Here is a 19,080-nt window from a genome sequence, read left to right as displayed (position 1 = left end):
TTTCTGCTATCAGTTCAACATTTAAATAGACTAATTCATCTCTTCTGACACACTTGGTAGATTTCATATAATGAAAATAACTAAAAGAATTAGTGCAATATACTGGACAGATCAAAATAAAATGTACTTTGGAAAACAAAGTTGCAAAGTTCATTACTGACAGACAGCAGTACTTATGTTACAGATACAGGAGCATCATTTATTACTGTTCTAGCCGTAAAGGAAGAACTTAGAACCCCCTTTGATTAGACAGGAAAAAAAGTTAGCTTTAAGTAACTGTACATTCTGTATACCTTTAAGCAACTCTTAAATATTACAGAAAGTATTAAACAAATGTAGACTACAATGCAGAGTACCTATTTACAGTACATTAATATCCAAATTTAAAATCAAGTTGGATGTACATAATCGTTAGTGCACTATTTTTTTCCTTAGGGGAAAAACATAAACTGTAATGGCCAGCAATGATCAAAAACAAGAAAGAAGTCACAGACACCAAGTTTGTTGTGGTTTTACTTGAAGAGCTCTTACAGTTTGTAGAGGAAAAAAAAAAGATCCTAAGTTGTAAAGTTGTATTTACTGGTCTGTACCCTCTGAACAGATTAGAAATGAAGTTAAACTTGATTTATCTCTAATTCCTTTAGATAACTGACTGGGTTGATATAATTTACATACAGTGTACCAACTAAAACTCCACTTTCCTGCAAGCATAGGGGTCTTAAAATTGTTAATGTAAGTATTATTTGTAATTAAATTATTAACTATGGAATGTATAACTAAACAGTAGATACCTGCAGCAACAACTGGTTGCATCAATACTGTGAATAAGTTTAAGTAATTTTTAGACCCTGTTTCTAAAAAGGTTTTAAAGCACAATTGAGAATTATGAAAAGTCCCAACTCTATTTATTATAACAGTAATCAGTATTGAGGCTACAGGAACTGGCCAATTAGGTCCACGGAAAGTAGTTCTTCTACAGCCCTAATGGTAAGTGATTTTTAAAACCTTTCAACTGAAGGAAGTTTATTCCGATTCCATCTCTCCTCTACTGCTGAAACATTATAGCCAGTGGTGGATACATGCATGTTAAAATTTTAGGTCAAAAGAAAAATCTGTATCATGAACTTGACTATTGTAAGTCTCTTCGCTGTTTGGAAGCTGTACTGGGCCAGGTTAAGCACTCCAATTCCATGGTTATTAACAGTTAGGAAGCAGAAGAATATTCAGAACAGTTTAAAGCAATTGATGTTTTAGTTACTACAACATTGACTCTTGGGTGGTTGCGTGGGTTCAGTAAGGTCTACTCCTCTTCCTCTGGCAGAGTTTGCTCCTGCATTCTGTGGTTCATTCTTGGGCAATTTTTTTGCTATAAAATCAACAAGAAATAAGAGTTAAAACTGAGATTGTACTAAGATTAAATCACCTGAGTACACAAACAGTCAACACTTTATTACTCTATAAGCATATCAATATAATCACTATAAAATCTGATTTGATTCAGTGCGTTGGTAATAAAAGAAGTTAAGACACTTAACTTCTTAATGATTAACTACCTTATCTATGATTTTCAAGAGTGAAATGCATTAGCAACTTGAGCAGTAAAATCTATCTGCACTGGTATGCCATGCCAGTAAATGATGGCTCTTGTAGGAATCCACCTACACAGAACAGGCTTTAAGATCAGGATGTTAGTGCTAAAAGATACAGAAAGACTGAAAAGGCACAAAACACAGAAAGAAATGGGTCAAACTACTGCCCAGCTATCTAGCCAGAGTAAGTTTTTGCGTACAACATATAAAGTAGCCTTCAGCACTAGATCAAGTCTCCTCTTTTTTGCAAGTTCTCTCTTCTCTCCAGCTCTTATGAGTCAATTGACAGTGATAATTTCTTTGTTGTCCTTATAGCTCCAGGGTAGCTCCTCAGCCCTGACATGAAAGATAAGGGTAACAAATGTTACCCTTCTGAGCAGTAGCTCATCTTAGCAATATTCTGATGGAGAGAATGCTAATTTCTATGTAAAAGGACTTCCATGGGGCCATCTTGCCCATGTTACCAGGACCCAACAACCATCCCTATTCTACAGTTTGGCTGCATGCTTCAACTTCAAAGTAATTACTTTGACCAGCTTTTTTCCTAAAAGGAATGAAATGCAAGTATAACAGCCAGAAACCCAGCAGAGTACACATCAACAAGATGTGTTATGATGCTAGATAATCTCAGGGTGCTAGGTAATCTCGTCTAGGCTCCCTTTCCCACAAAAGGTTAGACCAGACCATCTATTGAGGTCCTTTCCAACTTGGGCTGTTCTACGATCCTGTGATAGAACCCAAGAGTTGACATGGTATTAAGCTGCTGAGACAGTACAAAGGGACAAAGCACCAGTTGAAAAATGCTGTCTGAGCACTGTTGTTTTGGATTCTAGATACATTCTAGAACTGGAAATTAATATGATTTTTTGTAACTGGAAGCTCTGAATGAGCTCTGAAGCAGTCAGTTTACAAGCAGCTGTAGTTTGCATCCCTCAATTCTGTCCATGTTCTCATTTTTCTTTTTCTCCCGTTTTTGATGTCCATATTTACACATGGTCCTAAGAGCTGCATCCGTGTCTTGCAAAAGGCCATTCCAAGTTCCATGCAATACTTATAGCCTCATCAAGATTTCCTTTCAGGGTCCACTGCTGCACAGATCTTGTTCTGATGCACTGACAAAGCTGAATTTCACTCATCATTGTGAAAGAATACTCACATGGACAACCAATCTTGCAGACAAAATACCTAGGTACTGACTGGGCATTGTTTTCTCAAGTTTACTTTGTATACTTCATTAAAATATGGAGAGGTAAGAACTATTGTTGATATAACAAATTACCCCCAAAATTATCAGATTTGGGGGGTTAATTTTCTTTTTTTTTTTTTTTTTTAAACAACATGCAAACTGCATCTTTAAACAAATTAATTTTAAAATTTCACCAGAACAGTGTAATTGAGCATTTCTGTACCATTAAATGCAGGCCTATCTAGAGCATTTATGAGAAAAATATACTTTCTACTCATACAGTTATGTGTTGTACCCCCCCTTCCCAAGTATTTATAGTTAATATGAAGCAAGTACTTGTTATAAAGTGTTGCTATAGTGACAATTTAACTTGCATCTGCTCAAAGTTTGAACCACCCCACAAATTACTTTCTGCTTTACTGATCTGAAAAGCAGAAGATAAGAGCTCTTTAGAAACATTTAATTTTGATAGCAATGCTTTTTTCACAAAAAGAAGTGGGATGGAGAGGTCACTGTAGTGCAAAACATGAAACAGATTTAATAAGGTTATTTGACAGTATACATTACTATACCCCAGTAGCAGAGCCACTACTGTGATTAAGGTTATTACTAAATAGGTTGGTGACCAGCCTAAAAACGCATGCTTTCTTTTTCCTTCACTTTCAAAACTTTATTAACAATGAAATACAATTTTGTGTCTATCAATGGAATTCACAAAATTTCTTAGTAATTTATACTTACTATTACATGTTAGCATCTTTACAGAAATCCCTAAGATAATGTTAGGCCTAATAATGTATCAGTAAATTTACTTGTCACATGAAGTGTCCTTTATTTATACTTGGACATTGCATTTAAGTGCACATTGTCACCTTAGGCACAACTTTCGGATTTCAGATAGCTGCATCTGGAATTCAAGCAAAATTTTAACACAAAAGTGTATTTAGCAAATAATTTGCTTAGACTAAAATGAATACTTGACTTTTTTTTTTAAGCAAGCCTATTATCATTCTCCCATTTTGAAATGTTTCCAGCTTCAACTACAGCTGTCTCATAAGAGGTACGTTATTCCAGGTTCTGCACCTATCCAAGGCAGTGTGGAATCTGCTGCAAACATACCATCAAAAAGCACACATGTATACACTTTCACTTACATTCTTACACTAATTTGATTAAAAAATGTCAAGTACATCTTACAATTAAGGAAAGCTGTGTAAAGCTTTTCATAGTTACCTATACCATGGGAAAGGTGGGTTTTTTGTATATAACAACTAAAGCTTAATTTTGCTTGAACTTAAAGAAGTGCAGTTTTCATCATGGAATCAAAACAGGCACACGGAGCTTGCTGACAGAGTTCAAAAGTGACCTAGCTTAGCTATTCCAAGTTAACCCAAGTGTTTTGGTGCTTGACAGAAGGCCTGCGCAACTGTGCTTCAAGTAAGTTTATCTGACTTCTGAACATCAAAAAGGATCTGAAAGGGCCTAAGGAAACTTCACTGCCAGAAATAATTCAGGTGAAAACCAAAAGATCTTGGGTTCGGAAGATTGTGATGGTATCTATCTCATGAAAACAACTCCCTTAAATTCTCAGTTTGTTCATAAACTCACCAATTGCCATGAATATTTCATTTACATTCATAGATGTTTTGGCAGACGTCTCCATGAACAATAAGCTGTTGTCATCTGCATAAGCCTGTGCTTCCTGAAAGTTAACATAAGAATGCATTACTTGGTTAAAAAAAAAATATCACATAATCATTACACATTGTACTTTTATTGCTACTAAGGAACAATTTCTATACCATTTTGAAAGAAAGAAAGTTTGTTTAGACAGCCATGTGACAATGTGTTATTCATCAGCTATGAAGAAGTCACAATTCCATCATGCAGTTAAACATTTAGAACTGCAATCTTAAAAATCTCTACTCATCTTAAAAATATCCAGATGGAAAAATCTCAGACAAAACTAAATAATAAATAAAAGTATTTATTACAAAGTCAACCCTGATCCAGAACACTAGCTGCGATAGCAAGAACGAATAAGCTCCAGGAAGTGCCATCAAATGTCAGAAAGTCTATTATTACCCTGGAAAGAAGGTAATTTGTGAACTATCTTGAATCTTTCATTGAGGCAGATGTATCAGAACAGTTTCATTATCCTCACAGAAACTCAAAATTATAAAACAAATACAGTATTAAGTATCTTGCCACATTATCTCCTTTTTCAGGCTGAATTTTGATCTGAATACACTGTTTGTAAGAAGTTTCCTATTTTTGCCACTTCCTGTTAGCCAATTCAGCTGACAATCCCCAGCTTATGCTTGTGTAACTGCCATTGCATTCAATAGGAAATCTGCAAAAAGCCAAACTACAGAATACCTATGATGAAAAAAATAATTTACAGCATTCTACATTCATTTAAGTGACATCTGCTAGTATCTATGTATCTATACCTGAAATAACACATGAACAAATACCTAGACATCTAAAACGTACTTTGCCATGAGAAAGGATTGTCAAGCCTGTGAGGAGCCCATAAATCCACATTAACAAAAGAACGAACATTTGAAAAATATTAAGATTGTAATTGTACAAAAAATAGTAATGGTAGTTCTACTTTGGTAATTAAATTTGATTAAGTTTTTGATTGCACACATGTATGAAATTTTTGTGAAATACCACGATTTTTTACAAAGCACAAAGATCTTCTGTTACACAGCTTTATGTTACCATTGACACCTAAGTACAAAATTAGAAAATCGCATTGTTGAATTCTGGCAGAAAAATACCTAAAACACACTGCTAACCTTCATAGTCTGACTCCTACAGTTATAAAAGGATTCATTACTATACATAGCAGTATCTCACACAGTGACACCAAATACCAATTAAAACCATTAAGAGAATTAATGACTAATAAATACGATCTTAATTCAAATTCAATCAATCATGAATGGACCAGAACCACCTGCAGTAAGTTTTACATGCTTTGGCAGCTATTTTCTAATGACTCCTTTAAATGACTGGGTTAAACTTTCTAGAAGATAAAATGTATCAGTGAGAGCACAGATACATCCACTAAACTAAAAAGAATGCCATGAAAACCACAGTTAAACTTGCACACTGCTTCAACAGTATGGCCTAAGCAAGTTAAGCACATCAATCAGCTTTGTATCATATGATAATCAAAATTCTCCTGCTGACAAGTCAGAGACAATGGTTTGCACTGAGAGCTACTACTAGCTCACCCATTGAAACTCTAGTTGCTGGTAATTTTGGGTAGAAGACAAGAGGCCACACCAAAGAACAGAACTGCAATTAGCCTTAAAAATATGCAAATAAATTAGTTATTCCTCAAAGTCAAACTTAATTCTTCAAAAAAGTCTATTGCTACATATCACTTGTACAGAAATAGATTTTTTCAGTAGCATGTATAATTTAGTCTCAGGTGATGTTTATATTTAACAGCATGACCTCTATAACAACTAGCTAGGCTATGCATATAAGCTCCTCCTACGTTTATTTACTTTCTATTTAAAGAAATATACAGAAATTATGTACATACCTGGAAATCCACAGCTCTTTTGTTAGCTAGATCAGCTTTGTTTCCTGCTAAAGCTATTACAATGTTAGGACTTGCTTGTCGCTGAAGTTCTTTGACCCAATTTTTCGCTCTGGCAAAGGATTCCTGTTAATGATTGCAAAATGATGCAACTGAGTTTTGTCATCCTTTTGCACTCACCTATTATCCCAATCTCTGTTATCTATACTTCAAGCAAAAGACCAATGCAAGGCTGCTACCTTTGTCCAAAGGCACACTCCAACTTAACAACTGAGCTTTTTAAAATGAAACATTCCTACCTTAGTTCTCAAATGTGCTTAGTTGGGATAATGCTGAAAAAGTAAGTAAAGATAGGAAGATCTTTGTGTTGACAGAGTAAGGAAAGAGAAGTGATTGAGAGAGAAAACAGGAATTTAAATTTCTCTTCTAGAAGAATCAAGTTTATCAACAGCTACATTGAAAGGGTCTCGAAACACTTTCTAATTACTGAGCACTGTTCATTATGGTACAGGGCTTCTGTTTTTTTTGAGGGTTTCGGTTTTTAAGTCTCATTTTAACAAAACCAAGTGAAGCTTATCTGATCTAAGTTCAAATAAAAAGAAATCACATAACCTTAGGGTTTGGTCTCAATGGCTTGTGCTGCCTTTCCAATCCCTACCTGTAACTTGCAATAATACAATACTAAAAATAATGTCTTTCACAATCAGAAATAAAGTGCCACCACGAATGTGGTGAGAGTAACACCTCAATTCTGATGAACTAATTTAAAGGTGGGTTTGAAACACTTCCACAACAGAATTTGCTTTCTTTCTCTCTTTAATACAATAAAAAACCCTAGAAATGGTCTTTTGGCAAGAAAAGTTTACAGACACAATTTAACATTACATAGTCCAACATGAAATAAGCAACCTGATCCAGTGAAAGATGTCACTGCCCATGGCAGGGGGGTTGGACTAGATGACCTTTAAAGGCCCCTTCCAACGCAAACCATTCTCTGATTCTATGGAACAATGAATTCATTCACACAAATCAGTGAGAAAAATTAAGGAAAGATTGATGCAAGACCGCTAACTTCCAAATCCCCCTCGTGCCTCCCTAATATAGTACTTACCTCATTTGTGATGTCGTATACCACTATAGCTGCTTGCGCTCCTCTGTAGTACATGGGTGCTAAACTGTGGTACCGCTCTTGCCCAGCAGTATCCCAGATTTCAAATTTTACCGTTGTATCGTCAAGACATACAGTCTGGGTTAGAAAAGCAGCTACAAAAAAGATAGAGGTGCTGAAACCAGAAATCTGCTTGTATCTCTATATTCTTATAAAATTATGTTCACAGAGATGCAAATATTTCCATAAACAATTCAAGCCTATTATTAAAATATAGCAGGTTTGAAGCAAGCATTAGCTGATAGACCATAACTCTGATCAACACAGAACAGTTATTTAAACAACCAGTCTTTCCTCAAGTTAAGGACATAACAAAGCAATAATTGGAAAGAAACCCCCCCACCTTCTTTTTTAGTAGTGAATCTGAGTAACCACAAGCCTTCTCTTAAGACTTCTAGAAGCACTTCTTCCTGCTTCAACAGACTATACAGAGTACCAGTAACAGCATCCCATCATGCTATAATCCAACAGTTGAGATATTTACAGTTTTACACATTTACATTACTCGAATAGTATTTTAAAGCCTTGATTTTCAGCTCCTGACAACTCCACATTAGCTAATGGGTATGGAAGAAAGAATCACTTCTCGAAAGTTCTTGTTCTTAAAGCAGCCGTATTTTTGACTTTGCAAGTTATCTCAAGAATTGATTTCAGCATAATTTTGACAGCCCGCAGTTTCAGGGAAACTTGCATCCATTGCCACTACAGCTGAATGCATTACCATAAACCATGGTCTTCTAATTACAGAAAACAGTAAGTCACTTATTCCAAGACTTCAAACAGTTATTCCTAGTAAAGATTTTCCATTCAGATTAAGGTACATATTAGAAATAGGGAGGTAAGTACCCACACAATATAGAAACCCATATTACAAAACTAAGCTAGAATCTCAAGAATTTCTTGGGGAAAATAAACACTGAAAAGCAAGATTTCCTTGTACTGGGTTCCCTTAACCCTTTGAGTTTTAACTCAGCCATCTTTTTTACCTTAGCTTTAGAAGTTTAAAAATAAGCACACGGCTATTACAGTGGTCTGACAGGCTGTCTTGATTACCTGCTCTGTTTGCCCAGTTATAGTACATACACAACACAATTCCAAGAATTTAGATGAAAGTTTGAGCAATCCAGCATAAATGCTTGGAGTTGTTTTTCCAGCCATACAGTGAAATACTGTGGACTGGCTTGCCCTTGCTCCTTCCACAAACAAACAACAACAAAAATATTTTAAGACCTTCTGCTTGATGAAACACTAAGGGAAGCCCCCTAGTTGGCTGAACTGGGGTCTCTCATCACTAAGCATACTGCCAGACTGTGGCTGATTTAAATCAATGTCTGAAGAGGCACTGACCCATAACGCTTGCATAGCTGGGATGTTACCCTGTCCCACATACTCCCAAGACATCATAGCTTATGAATCATTCCCAAACTGCTGCAACTTTCAACTCAACTTATTACAGTAAACCAAAAGCAAGTCAATCTTGCTTTATAAAGGACACCATAACTACCATACAGAAGCTGACTAGTTAAGTGGACAAGTGTTCCTGTTTCAGGGGTATTAGCATCCATCACAGGTGAGCAGGCAGGTTGGAGAAGGTAAAGGCTTTGATGTTCCAATGTTAAAGCACCATAAAGCTCTCTAAATGCTAAATATCCAAGCGCTGGTAAAACAGGCTCCTCTTGGTAGCTCCCTAAGCAGCCCAGAACCAAAATAAAAAAAACCAAAACATACATCCTGCATCAGACTAAGGGCTGCATCCTCAGAACCAGCTCAACATTCTATTTCTCCAAGGCAGAGACAAGATGTTAAACAAGTGGAATTTGAAGTTCTTACAGACATTATTCTCTTCAACAGAAGAATGTACCTACACTCCATAAATGAAGGGATGTACTCAGGAAGAGAATTAAAACAAAGGTTTTATTCTATGACATCCTCTTGTGTTTTTTGAAAGGAACATTTCAACCACCACAAAGTGCCTGTGGCATTTTGCTTCTGCAAACATGGTAACTTTCTTCTATCTTGCAAGGCCATAGTAATTGACAATTAATCAGCTGTGTTAATTATCTGAAAGCCTATCATCCTTAACAGCCATACTTTTGTCTTAAGCAAATAACAGGCATTGCTACACTAGTCTGAAGTGGCAAAGTCTAGTTATCAAACACACCACCACCATCCAACATGTCTGCCTTTAAACTGCACTGTCTTTCAGATGTTTTTATTCAGATTCACAATGCACATAAACCCCTCTTTGTTAAAAGGCCCTTCTGTATACAAAGAAAATTACGCTTTAGACAACTACAAGCTACAGAGTTAGACAGCTTTCTCTATAGAAAACTTTTTCTGAATCCCAGCATTGATATGTTTCATATCTCCCAGTTGTACTATATGGCATTTCCTTGTTTCTATTTTATAGAGAAGAGATGCAAGTTAATACAGAGATTACATTAAACTCTATATATCAGAACTTGAACTTAAGCTCTTGTTTAACCTTTGTATAGATTTTAAACAGTGTAACAGGGTGTGGGTTATCCCTAGTTCTACCCAGACACTAAAACAAGAAAAAACAAAAAGGTTAAATGAATTGGAGATCACTGAAATTGAACAATGAATTTCGCTTCATTTTAACAGTGTTTTTTTAACTAAAAACCACGTTGATATTGGGAAGTTAATTCACTATAGATCATATTACCACATAGCTGTACGAGATAATACAGAAACCTTTCACACTAACACTTATCCTAAAGCCATTATAAAACACACAAAGCCAAAAGCAAGCATTAGTAAGACTGCTAAAGGAGGAAAAAAAGTGGTTCTCCATTTATGCTGACAGATACACAAAATAAATACATGTAACAGCTAGAAATAGGGTAAAAAAAATGATGCAATGAAATTCAGCTTGTATTGATTTCTGTAAGCTTTGTAGATTGTTTACATTTCAACAACTGTTCATGTGTAAAGACACACACAGACCACAGAAAGAGCTTCACATAAATACTACAATGAAACAGACCGATTCATGCAAGCAGCAACAGGGACTATTGGAGAATATTTATCAATCCCTATATTTGTTTAAGTTTGTATGCTGTTGGGTAGTTTTAGGATAAGTCTAAATTTATCCAAGGACAAACACAGCTCAAAGAACAAGCAACTTCAACATACAATATAACAGAAGAAATCTGTCAGGGGGTTGGGGGTGGGATAAAAATCTGTTCACAGTTAAACATTTATTTTTTTTAATTCTAGTAGCCAGCACCTGTTCTGTTCGAAGTCACAAAATGTAAAACCAGCACATTAAATTCTGTGATTACTAACAAAGAAAGGTATATCCAGAAATGTAGCAAGTTCTCCCAAATCAAAAGCAAAGCCAGGATGCATAATTGACAACACAACCTTTTCTGATAATGCAGCACTTTGTTTTCATAGAAACTAAGTTCTTAATTCTTATTAAGCAGTTATTTTGTGCATTAAGCACACAGCACAATTAAAATAGCCACACATCCACCCACAAACAAAATGTAACATCAAGCCCAGTTTTCAAAACTAAGCAGTTCAAGCACACATTTGCTTTCTCCACTTGACATGGATGTTTGCTACAGCCTTGTGCCAACTACAACTTCTAGCTTAGAAAGTTATAGTTCTCCATTAGAGACATAGGGCTCAGATTTGATCCTTGCTGTCAATAACCCATTCTAGAAGTGCCATTACCTTCAAGGTTGTCAAGGGCAAGGACAACATAAACTCAACGTGAAACAAATTAACAGGATAATTTTCTCACCTCCAATCGTACTTTCTTGAAACTCATGAAACTGTCCTTTTACAAAACGAAGCACCAAACTTGATTTGCCAACTGCAGACTCTCCTAGAAGTACTAGTTTGAACTGGCAAATTTTATTTCCAGCATTTGGCCCATTGGGTCTTGTTGCTCCTCGATTAGCCATGCCCAAATTAGAAAGAAGTCCTTTTTTTCAAGCTCTTGAAAGCAAGTTCCAGGATTCAGATCTCAATGGTGCTTCTGCCAGTAACAACCTGTTTGTGAAAGACAGTGGGTGGTATTAGATTTACAAAACAAGAAAAATCTTATTCACTAATGCAACATGGATTACATGTAACTTGTCCTAATATTTACTAAAGTCAATAGTCCAGAGTACAGCTACCATCACTGTTAAGATGTCAACTATAGACAAAATCTATGACAAATGAACCAGTTATCTTCTTCAGTACCTATTCTTCCTATTAAAGCTTCAAATTTGGACATCAAAACCCAATTATGTTTCTTCTTGCAAGACTTCAGTCTCTTATTTCTTAACATATCAAGACTGAAGTACAACACAATGGATTCAGAGTTTCACATTATTGGTAAAATATCAAATTACAAGAAATAATATTTTTTCCATAATTTTGCTATTGCTAAGCAATATTCCAAAGTCAGCACCACTAAAGGATGCTAAAAAATTGAGCAAATTGGGAAAACTCAATCACCGCATCAAGTTCTTTGCAAGTATACTTCATCAATTCACTTCTATCATGTATATCAAATGCAATTTCCTTAAATAAAAGTACAGAAGATCTTGACATACAAATCATTAATACATTCTCCAGTTAACAATTGTACTTTAAGAAGGAAACCCACAAAGCTTTCCATATGTAGAAAAATGGATTGTCTTGACCAGTAAGAATTCCAGATCCCTTTGGACAAGACACCAGAAAACTATCATATGATGATAAATTGCTACTTCCAATACTAACACATGTGCTAGCAGATCAATATTCACAACAGAGATCTTTGTTAACAAGTATGAACAGCGTATTCCTTAGTCTACCTACTCTTCTTCCAAATTCCTTAAAAAAAAAATCACAATATTTATTCATATGGACAGGGAAGCCTTTAGACTCTGCTGGTATCACTTCTGAGCCCAAAATTTATGTTTTTACACACTTAACAGTAGAGAGTAAATCTTTTTGCAGATAGGCATTGCTGTATGAAAGACTGGCATTATAATTTTCTGTATTCTCTTTCCTCCCAGTTCCCAAAACAAAATTCCAAGTAAGCCCATCGGAAATACGCCTAAGTAATGGTCACTCAGCTCTCAGCGAGAGAAACACCTGCTTCTGTATTTCTGCTACCAAAAAACCCCAAACCAAAACAAAACCCAGTCTATAAATTTGTCCTACTCCAGTTGATTACTTGAATTGTGCACACTGTGGGGATACAGCTTTCCTAGCATCTAGAATGCAAGCAAGTTAGTTTAGAGCATGTTCTCCTACTGGAGAAAATGGCTTTAATACATATGTTGCAAAAAGGTAAGCAAACTTACTACTTTCAAATGATTTCTTGCTCCTTCTTCCTTATGGTAAAGCAACAACATTTTAAACCAAGCAGTAGTCTTTAGCCATCTTCCCATTTCAAACCACTTAGCACATATCAGGCACTTGAGCATTCCAGTTTGCTACACACCTAGCTCAGACACTAATCCTTCATTCTCCTTCCTAACTCTCCCTTTTGTAAACTCAACACAAGTCCCGAAGAATCTTCTTTTCTGGAATGTGCTTCTAGCACTCTAGCAGAATCCCATCCTCCACTAAGATACTCCCTTACAAACTAATTTCTATGCAATAAATGAGAAAGAAATCTTAGCATTATTTATTCACTAACGTAACAGTTGAAAAACTGGTATATTATTTCTCAGTATAAACAGAACTTGAATATAGGTCTTAGAAAAAAACATTTTCAACGTCTTAAAGGCACTCCTATCTGCTCATGTTGCTCATTTTCCCATACCTCTCAAAATAATTTAGCTTCTTCCAGGCAGGATATTCCAAGCTTGTATTCATCCCTGTCTGTCCTGAGTTTGTGTCCTGTTTGACTATTATGATATTCTTAAATCAACAGATTTTTTTTTAATTGCACATGATCTAATCAATATCAAATTTTAGACATATGTTCTTACAAATATGTGAAAGTGTACTACAGTGAAAGAATGTTTCTCTGAAGCAAAAAAGCCCCTGCATATCCAACCACCATTATTATCAAGTACCATGATAACTACGTACTAAAATTCTTTGTCATTAAATTAATTTTGGTTGAATATTTTAGAATACAGTAATGGATCCAGTTATTTTAAAAGAACGAGACGTTTCATCCTTACAGCATAAAACAACTCATGCCCAGCTGGTGTATCGATTCTCAGGCAAGACTCTTCCCCCCCACATGTGCTGCTGAAATATGCTTCAGAAGTTGTGGAGCAATTTGGATAAAAATGGATCAGTGACAACAGTTAATCTCTCCCTAATTATACTATAAGAGAGAAAGCAGCAAGGCATAGCCAAAATATAGGTAGCTCAAAATACGGTTAGCCATTTGTTTATGTTTTCCTTTGCAAAATTAATGAAGACAATTAAGTTATTTCTGTTTTAAAATGAATACACCTGTTTGCTATAGCATTCTAGTGTGTTTGGATAACCATGATATAATTTAAAACCTTTTAATCTTAATTCCTCCCATGTTTTTCTGCACTCTGCAGCATCAACAAAGACTCAAGGACTACACCTAATGACCATGTGAGTTAGTACTCTTTGAAGCAAGCGACTTCTAGATGACACACAGTAAGGAAATCAACCCATGACACTGGTTACTAGCTATGACTACTTTTTCACTTGCTGTTTCCCATATTGAGAGCAAAAGGAGGCATGACAGAAAAACAGGCAAGACTGATTTAACTCACATAATATCTTATTTGTTTCAACCGGCCATTTACAGCTTTTAGTTATTCAGATTTATATCACCTACAAAACAGTAATTACTATCACTTGAAAAGCTCCTTCAGAACCCAAAGCTGAAACAGGCTGTCAAGAAAAATAGCTACCTAATTCAATTTTTGTAGATGCCCAAGCTACAGAAGCTGTAAAACTACAGCTGTAGTGTAAACACACACTTAAAACATCCCCCCCTCCCCAAATCATTCTAGACACTCAGATACCACGTACAAAAGTAACTAGCTGTCAAGATGACAGAGATCACACTACCTGAGAGGAAGGCCAGCAAGTCCCAGAAACATACCTCAAACATCATTCATTCAATAGTCACATCAATATATCTAATAACTTAATAATAAAACCTACTACAGTCATACCGCCCACTTTTTAACAGCTCAGGATAAAAAAAACATGCAAGACTGAAAAACCTGATAGAGTGTTTTCATGTATTAAAAAAGTCACTAACACCTCCTATAAGTGTATATTGAAATGACAACCTTTTGAAGTTTCAGATGACATTGAAACTATTCAGCAGGTTCACAACATGGCAGCATACAAACATGAAAAACAAGGAACAGATTTTCGTAATCTGAAGAGAAGCAGTACTACAGTTTGACATAGCCATTACAGAATGTTTTTGGCCTGTTCTTTTCACATTTGTGTGCTGAACGTGGGGCCTCACAAGGATTTAAAAGTAGATTTCAATGCTACAGACCCCGTGCATTTTCCAAGTGTCAGGTCACATTCATTCTCCAGTTCCTTAAGTCACCTGTAAAATACTAGCCTTGAGAACTAAAAAAAACCACACCACACAAGAGCGGAATACTACATTCAGTACCCTACACACACACCACAAATTCAAGTCTTTTCTGGCAAATCACTTTCAAGACAATTCCAAACACTTATTTCAAGTGCTTAGCAGCCATACCTATTTTTTACCCTTAGCTTTGGTGAAAATTTCTAGGAAAAGACCTGCTAACATGCCCCCCCTCCATTTTTGTATGCTAAGCAGACTTTGTATTCAATATGTTTGTAACGTGTGAAGAAAGAAAACCTTGGTAAGACGTTTTCATTCATCTACACAAAAGCAAGTACACAACTGTTGGACTTGAACCAAGCTCTTAAACTGATACGTATGGAAGTTATGTAATAGAATTACTTATATAAAAATCTTCTGAGGAAAATACTACAGAAGTTTCTTAGATGGATGGCTTCACATGGATAATAATGAGGGAGATTTTCTTACTTTTATAGAGTTTAATGTGAGAACTCCATCATGTATTAAAAAGCAAGGCCCATTTTGCAGTCATGGGCACTACAGATACATAGGTCCTTCTAGTAAGTAGGAACTTTCACTGTTCTTGTGAAGACCCCCAAAGGCACAGCAGCTCCATGCTGAGAAGCCAGAACAACAAAGTTTGGAGCACATGATTAGGAAAGTACTCCAGTTAAACCTACCAAGTAATTTACCAGATGTTGGGTATTCTCATCACTCTAGAAGAGAAATTCATATGCTGCTAAATAGTCTTTGTTAATGAGTTTTATTTATGAAAGAGTCATAAGTATTTTAATAGGTCACCACACAAATTTTACTACATTTGAGTCTGCATACAAAATACCAACAGTCCTAGCCAATACCTACAAAATCACTATTTAACGGCATAGTTCACAGTCACGTAAGCATTCAGATCAGTGCCTATTTTAAACTACAAGAAAGCTAATACAGAAGTATCAAAATAACACTAGTGACAAAAGCCAGCCTACTGAAGAGATTAAGACAGCTAACACTGTTCCTACAGTGAATGTGATTAGAGTGCATTATCAAAAACAAAGACCACAACAAAAATTCATGATATATTTAAAACTCGAACATTCCACCACTTTTACATTTCAGGGCAAATGACAGCGTTTCCTACCATGAACACGCTTACTACTGTAGTAATTTCTAATAAACTTTTTCACACTCCATGAACAGAGACAGATTATACAACGCTGAGGTTGCAACCATTATCTACTTTAAATTTGTTTATACTGGACTATCTTGAAAGTTTTAAAAAGCCTTATTTATTAGGCACTCCTGCTAACCATTTTTTTGTTTTTTTCCCTTCCAGGTTTGGCAGAGTTAGCGTGGCATCTTACTGCAGCTTTCAAGACAGTTATATGTACAACTGTCAAAACACTTGTCACATATAAGCCAGTTTATATTGAAACATAATGAGACAGTAAGTTAAACAAGTGAATCAACACAGTCACTGCAAAAAAATCATATCCTTCCAATTAAAGATAATAATCTCATAAGATCACATGAATGATGTACAGTACCAATTGCTTTCAGATAAACTGATTTATCATACAGGAAACTTAAGTAATGATGACTGTACTGCCATTGTCTCTAGCCACCTCACTTCAGTCAACATCTACCTTTTTCCTGACATTTCTTATTACAGAGTAACAACACACACATGCAATCTAGCCTGCCTGCAACTCTGAAAAGTCACTACCACATTGGAAAAAACAAAAATGCCATGCTTTTTACTCAGAATGAAGTTTACATGGAAGAAGCTGATTAGTTTCAGCTGCTTAATTAGCTGTTCAGCCTCTCTTTTCCACCCCCAGGCTGTGAAAGAGGCATAAAATAGAAAAAAAAAAAAATTAAAAAATCAAAAATGCCGAGAGAGTAGCCTTTCATGACCCATTGTTTGGAACATTTTGATAGTTTTTAAACAATTCAGCTCTCCTCTGAAACATAAGAGGGCATAGGTTTATTCCTCCACCACACTAGCTTTATGTCTAGTTCCAATTAAGTCTTACATAGAGCGTAGCCAGTGTACTAGGTCCGTCGTGATCCCCCGGATGGCGACGTGTTGTCAGAGTATTTTACTTCCCACCTTATTCAGCGTCCCTCCTCCAGCCGCAAGTGAAAGGGAAAGCGAGGGACCCATCACCCAGCCTCCCCCTCCACACCTCACAAGCAACTCGAAGGGAGCAACCCTGCCCTTGTAGCTGGACCCAGAGAGCAGTAACTCACTGCAGGAGAGCCCGCAGGCAGGGAAGGATCCCCACTCTCTCCTTCTCGCCGCAGTCCCGGGCCCAGCCCCTCCAACCCCCGCCGCCGCCGTCACCACCACCTCCCCTCCCCCGCGGCTCCCTTCCAGGCACAGGAATAAGGGGAAGTGGGAAAATCGGGGGCGCCATTTTGAGACGGGAAGGGAGAGACCAGCCTCCCCGCCCCGCACGCCGAGCTGCCCACCTCGGCAGCCCGCACCACGGCCCAGTGTTTCCGCAGGCCGCGGCGGCGGCGGCGCCCCCCAGAGCGGCGGCCGCCGGCAGGAGCCCGAAGAGACGCCCCCCTCCCTTTACCCCCCCCGCCGCCGGGCCCCCCCGCCCCGCGAGCGCGGCCCCCCGCCCCGCCTCCGCCTCCTCACCTGGCCGGGCCGCGGCGGCCGCGCGCGGGGGAAGGGGAGTAGGGGGAGCCGCGGGAGCCGGGCGGCGGCGGCGCAGCGACGTCCGTCCGTCCGTCTGTCCGTCCGTCGGGGCTGGCGGGTGAGCCGGGGCAGGGTGGGCGGAGGAGGGGGAAGAGGGGAGGCGGCTCCTCAGCGGGGCGCGGGAGAGGGGTGGGGGCGAGGGGCGGGGGCGCAGCCGTGCCTCACCCAGCCCACCGCCGACTTCCGCCGCCGCCGCCTCTGCCCCGACCAAAACACACACAGACACACGGACGCACGTACTTCCGCCGCCGCCACGTCACGGTCCGCACGCGGCATGCGCTTCCGGTTCGCCCGCGCGTCACGTGACTCCCTTTCTTCCCCTCCTCCTCCTCCTTTTGTTACCCCTTCCTGCCCCCCCCCCGGGGGGGGGGAGCGCGGCCGTTACCATGGCAACACGGGGGGCCTAGAAACCCTTCCATACCTTCTCCCCCCACCCCCCCCGCAACAATCGCCACGTGCCAGCCCGCGCGGAGGCTTCTGGGAGAGGCGCGAGGCGGGCTGGGCGTCCCGGCCGCACCGCGGCACCCTGAGGGAGGGAGGGGTGGGTGGGTGTGTTCCCCCCGCCGGGTTCGCTGCCTGTGTTTTGTAGCCAGGCAAGTCCCGAGGAGGGAGTAGTCTCTGCAGAGGTGGCTGGTCAGCGGGGTGGGAGCTTCGTCCGTTTGACCTGCAGGGTGTCCCGTACCTCCCGCTTCTCCTCGATGCCCAGGAGAAGGGTCTCTGGGAGCCACCGAGCATCTCCCGTGCCTGTCCTCTGGGGACTGCGGGTGCAGCGCTGCCTGAGGAGGCCGCGGAGGTGCCAGGGATGGGAGCTGGGTGCCATACAGAAAAGGCCTGGTTTAATCCTTTAAAAGAACCAGATTCCAAAGCCATTAGTCAAATGAGTTGAAAGAAGGAACTACGCAGGAAAATCTGAATTACAGTTGGGAATTTGCCTAGCCTTTTTTGGAAATTGAACGACCACTGAAAAAGCCTTAGAGACGGGCTCATTATTGGGAGAGTGCTAAAACTTAAGAGAACAGGTTGCTAACACAGAACAAGTCTTGAAGGCTTAGTAGGTGGTTACAAACAATCTGACTTAATACATGCAAATACTAAGTAACACCTTGCTCTAGAGATTGTTGGACAAACATCATGCATTTTCTGTATTATGGGTGCATTTTATGAAGTCTTTGTGATCCTGTGTGTCTGGTTTTATGTCGATAACTGAGGAAGAATGCTGAAAAATTTGAAGATAATTCAGGGATGGCCTTTAAGAATGGCGAAAAGACTAGAAAACTTGCCTCATGCTGGAAGGTGCGATCATCTGCTGACCTTGTAACAGTAGGGTAAGGATCACTTGG

The 19,080-nt window shown here is 38.6% G+C and overlaps 1 protein-coding gene across 1 annotated transcript; it reads right to left on the bottom strand.

Moving 5' to 3' along the window:
* Nucleotides 1-495: 495 nt before the first annotated feature.
* On the bottom strand, nucleotides 496-17,951 carry RAB5A (RAB5A, member RAS oncogene family). The gene is made up of 6 exons (XM_075052149.1): nucleotides 17,681-17,951; nucleotides 11,278-11,528; nucleotides 7,449-7,600; nucleotides 6,341-6,463; nucleotides 4,384-4,477; nucleotides 496-1,366 (listed from the first exon to the last, which is right to left on the bottom strand). The coding sequence occupies exons 2-6, from the start codon at nucleotides 11,438-11,440 to the stop codon at nucleotides 1,251-1,253; spliced, it is 648 nt and encodes a 215-aa protein (XP_074908250.1). The 5' UTR covers nucleotides 11,441-11,528; nucleotides 17,681-17,951; the 3' UTR covers nucleotides 496-1,250.
* Nucleotides 17,952-19,080: the final 1,129 nt, after the last annotated feature.

Source organism: Buteo buteo, chromosome 2, assembly GCF_964188355.1.
Source record: "Buteo buteo chromosome 2, bButBut1.hap1.1, whole genome shotgun sequence".
NCBI lineage: Eukaryota > Metazoa > Chordata > Aves > Accipitriformes > Accipitridae > Buteo > Buteo buteo.
Note: the sequence above shows the minus strand (reverse complement) of the source record. Positions and strands in the feature narration are given on the sequence as shown.

Coding starts and splice junctions, on each gene's coding strand:
- RAB5A (XM_075052149.1), bottom strand. CDS start 11,440: ATGGCTAATCGAGGAGCAACAAGACCCAATGGGCCAAATGCTGGAAAT. Junction 7,601..11,277: donor TCAAGAAAGTACGATTGGAG/GTGAGAAAATTA, acceptor TCTTTTTTGTAG/CTGCTTTTCTAACCCAGACT. Junction 1,367..4,383: donor TGAAATATTCATGGCAATTG/GTGAGTTTATGA, acceptor TTGATTTTATAG/CAAAAAAATTGCCCAAGAAT.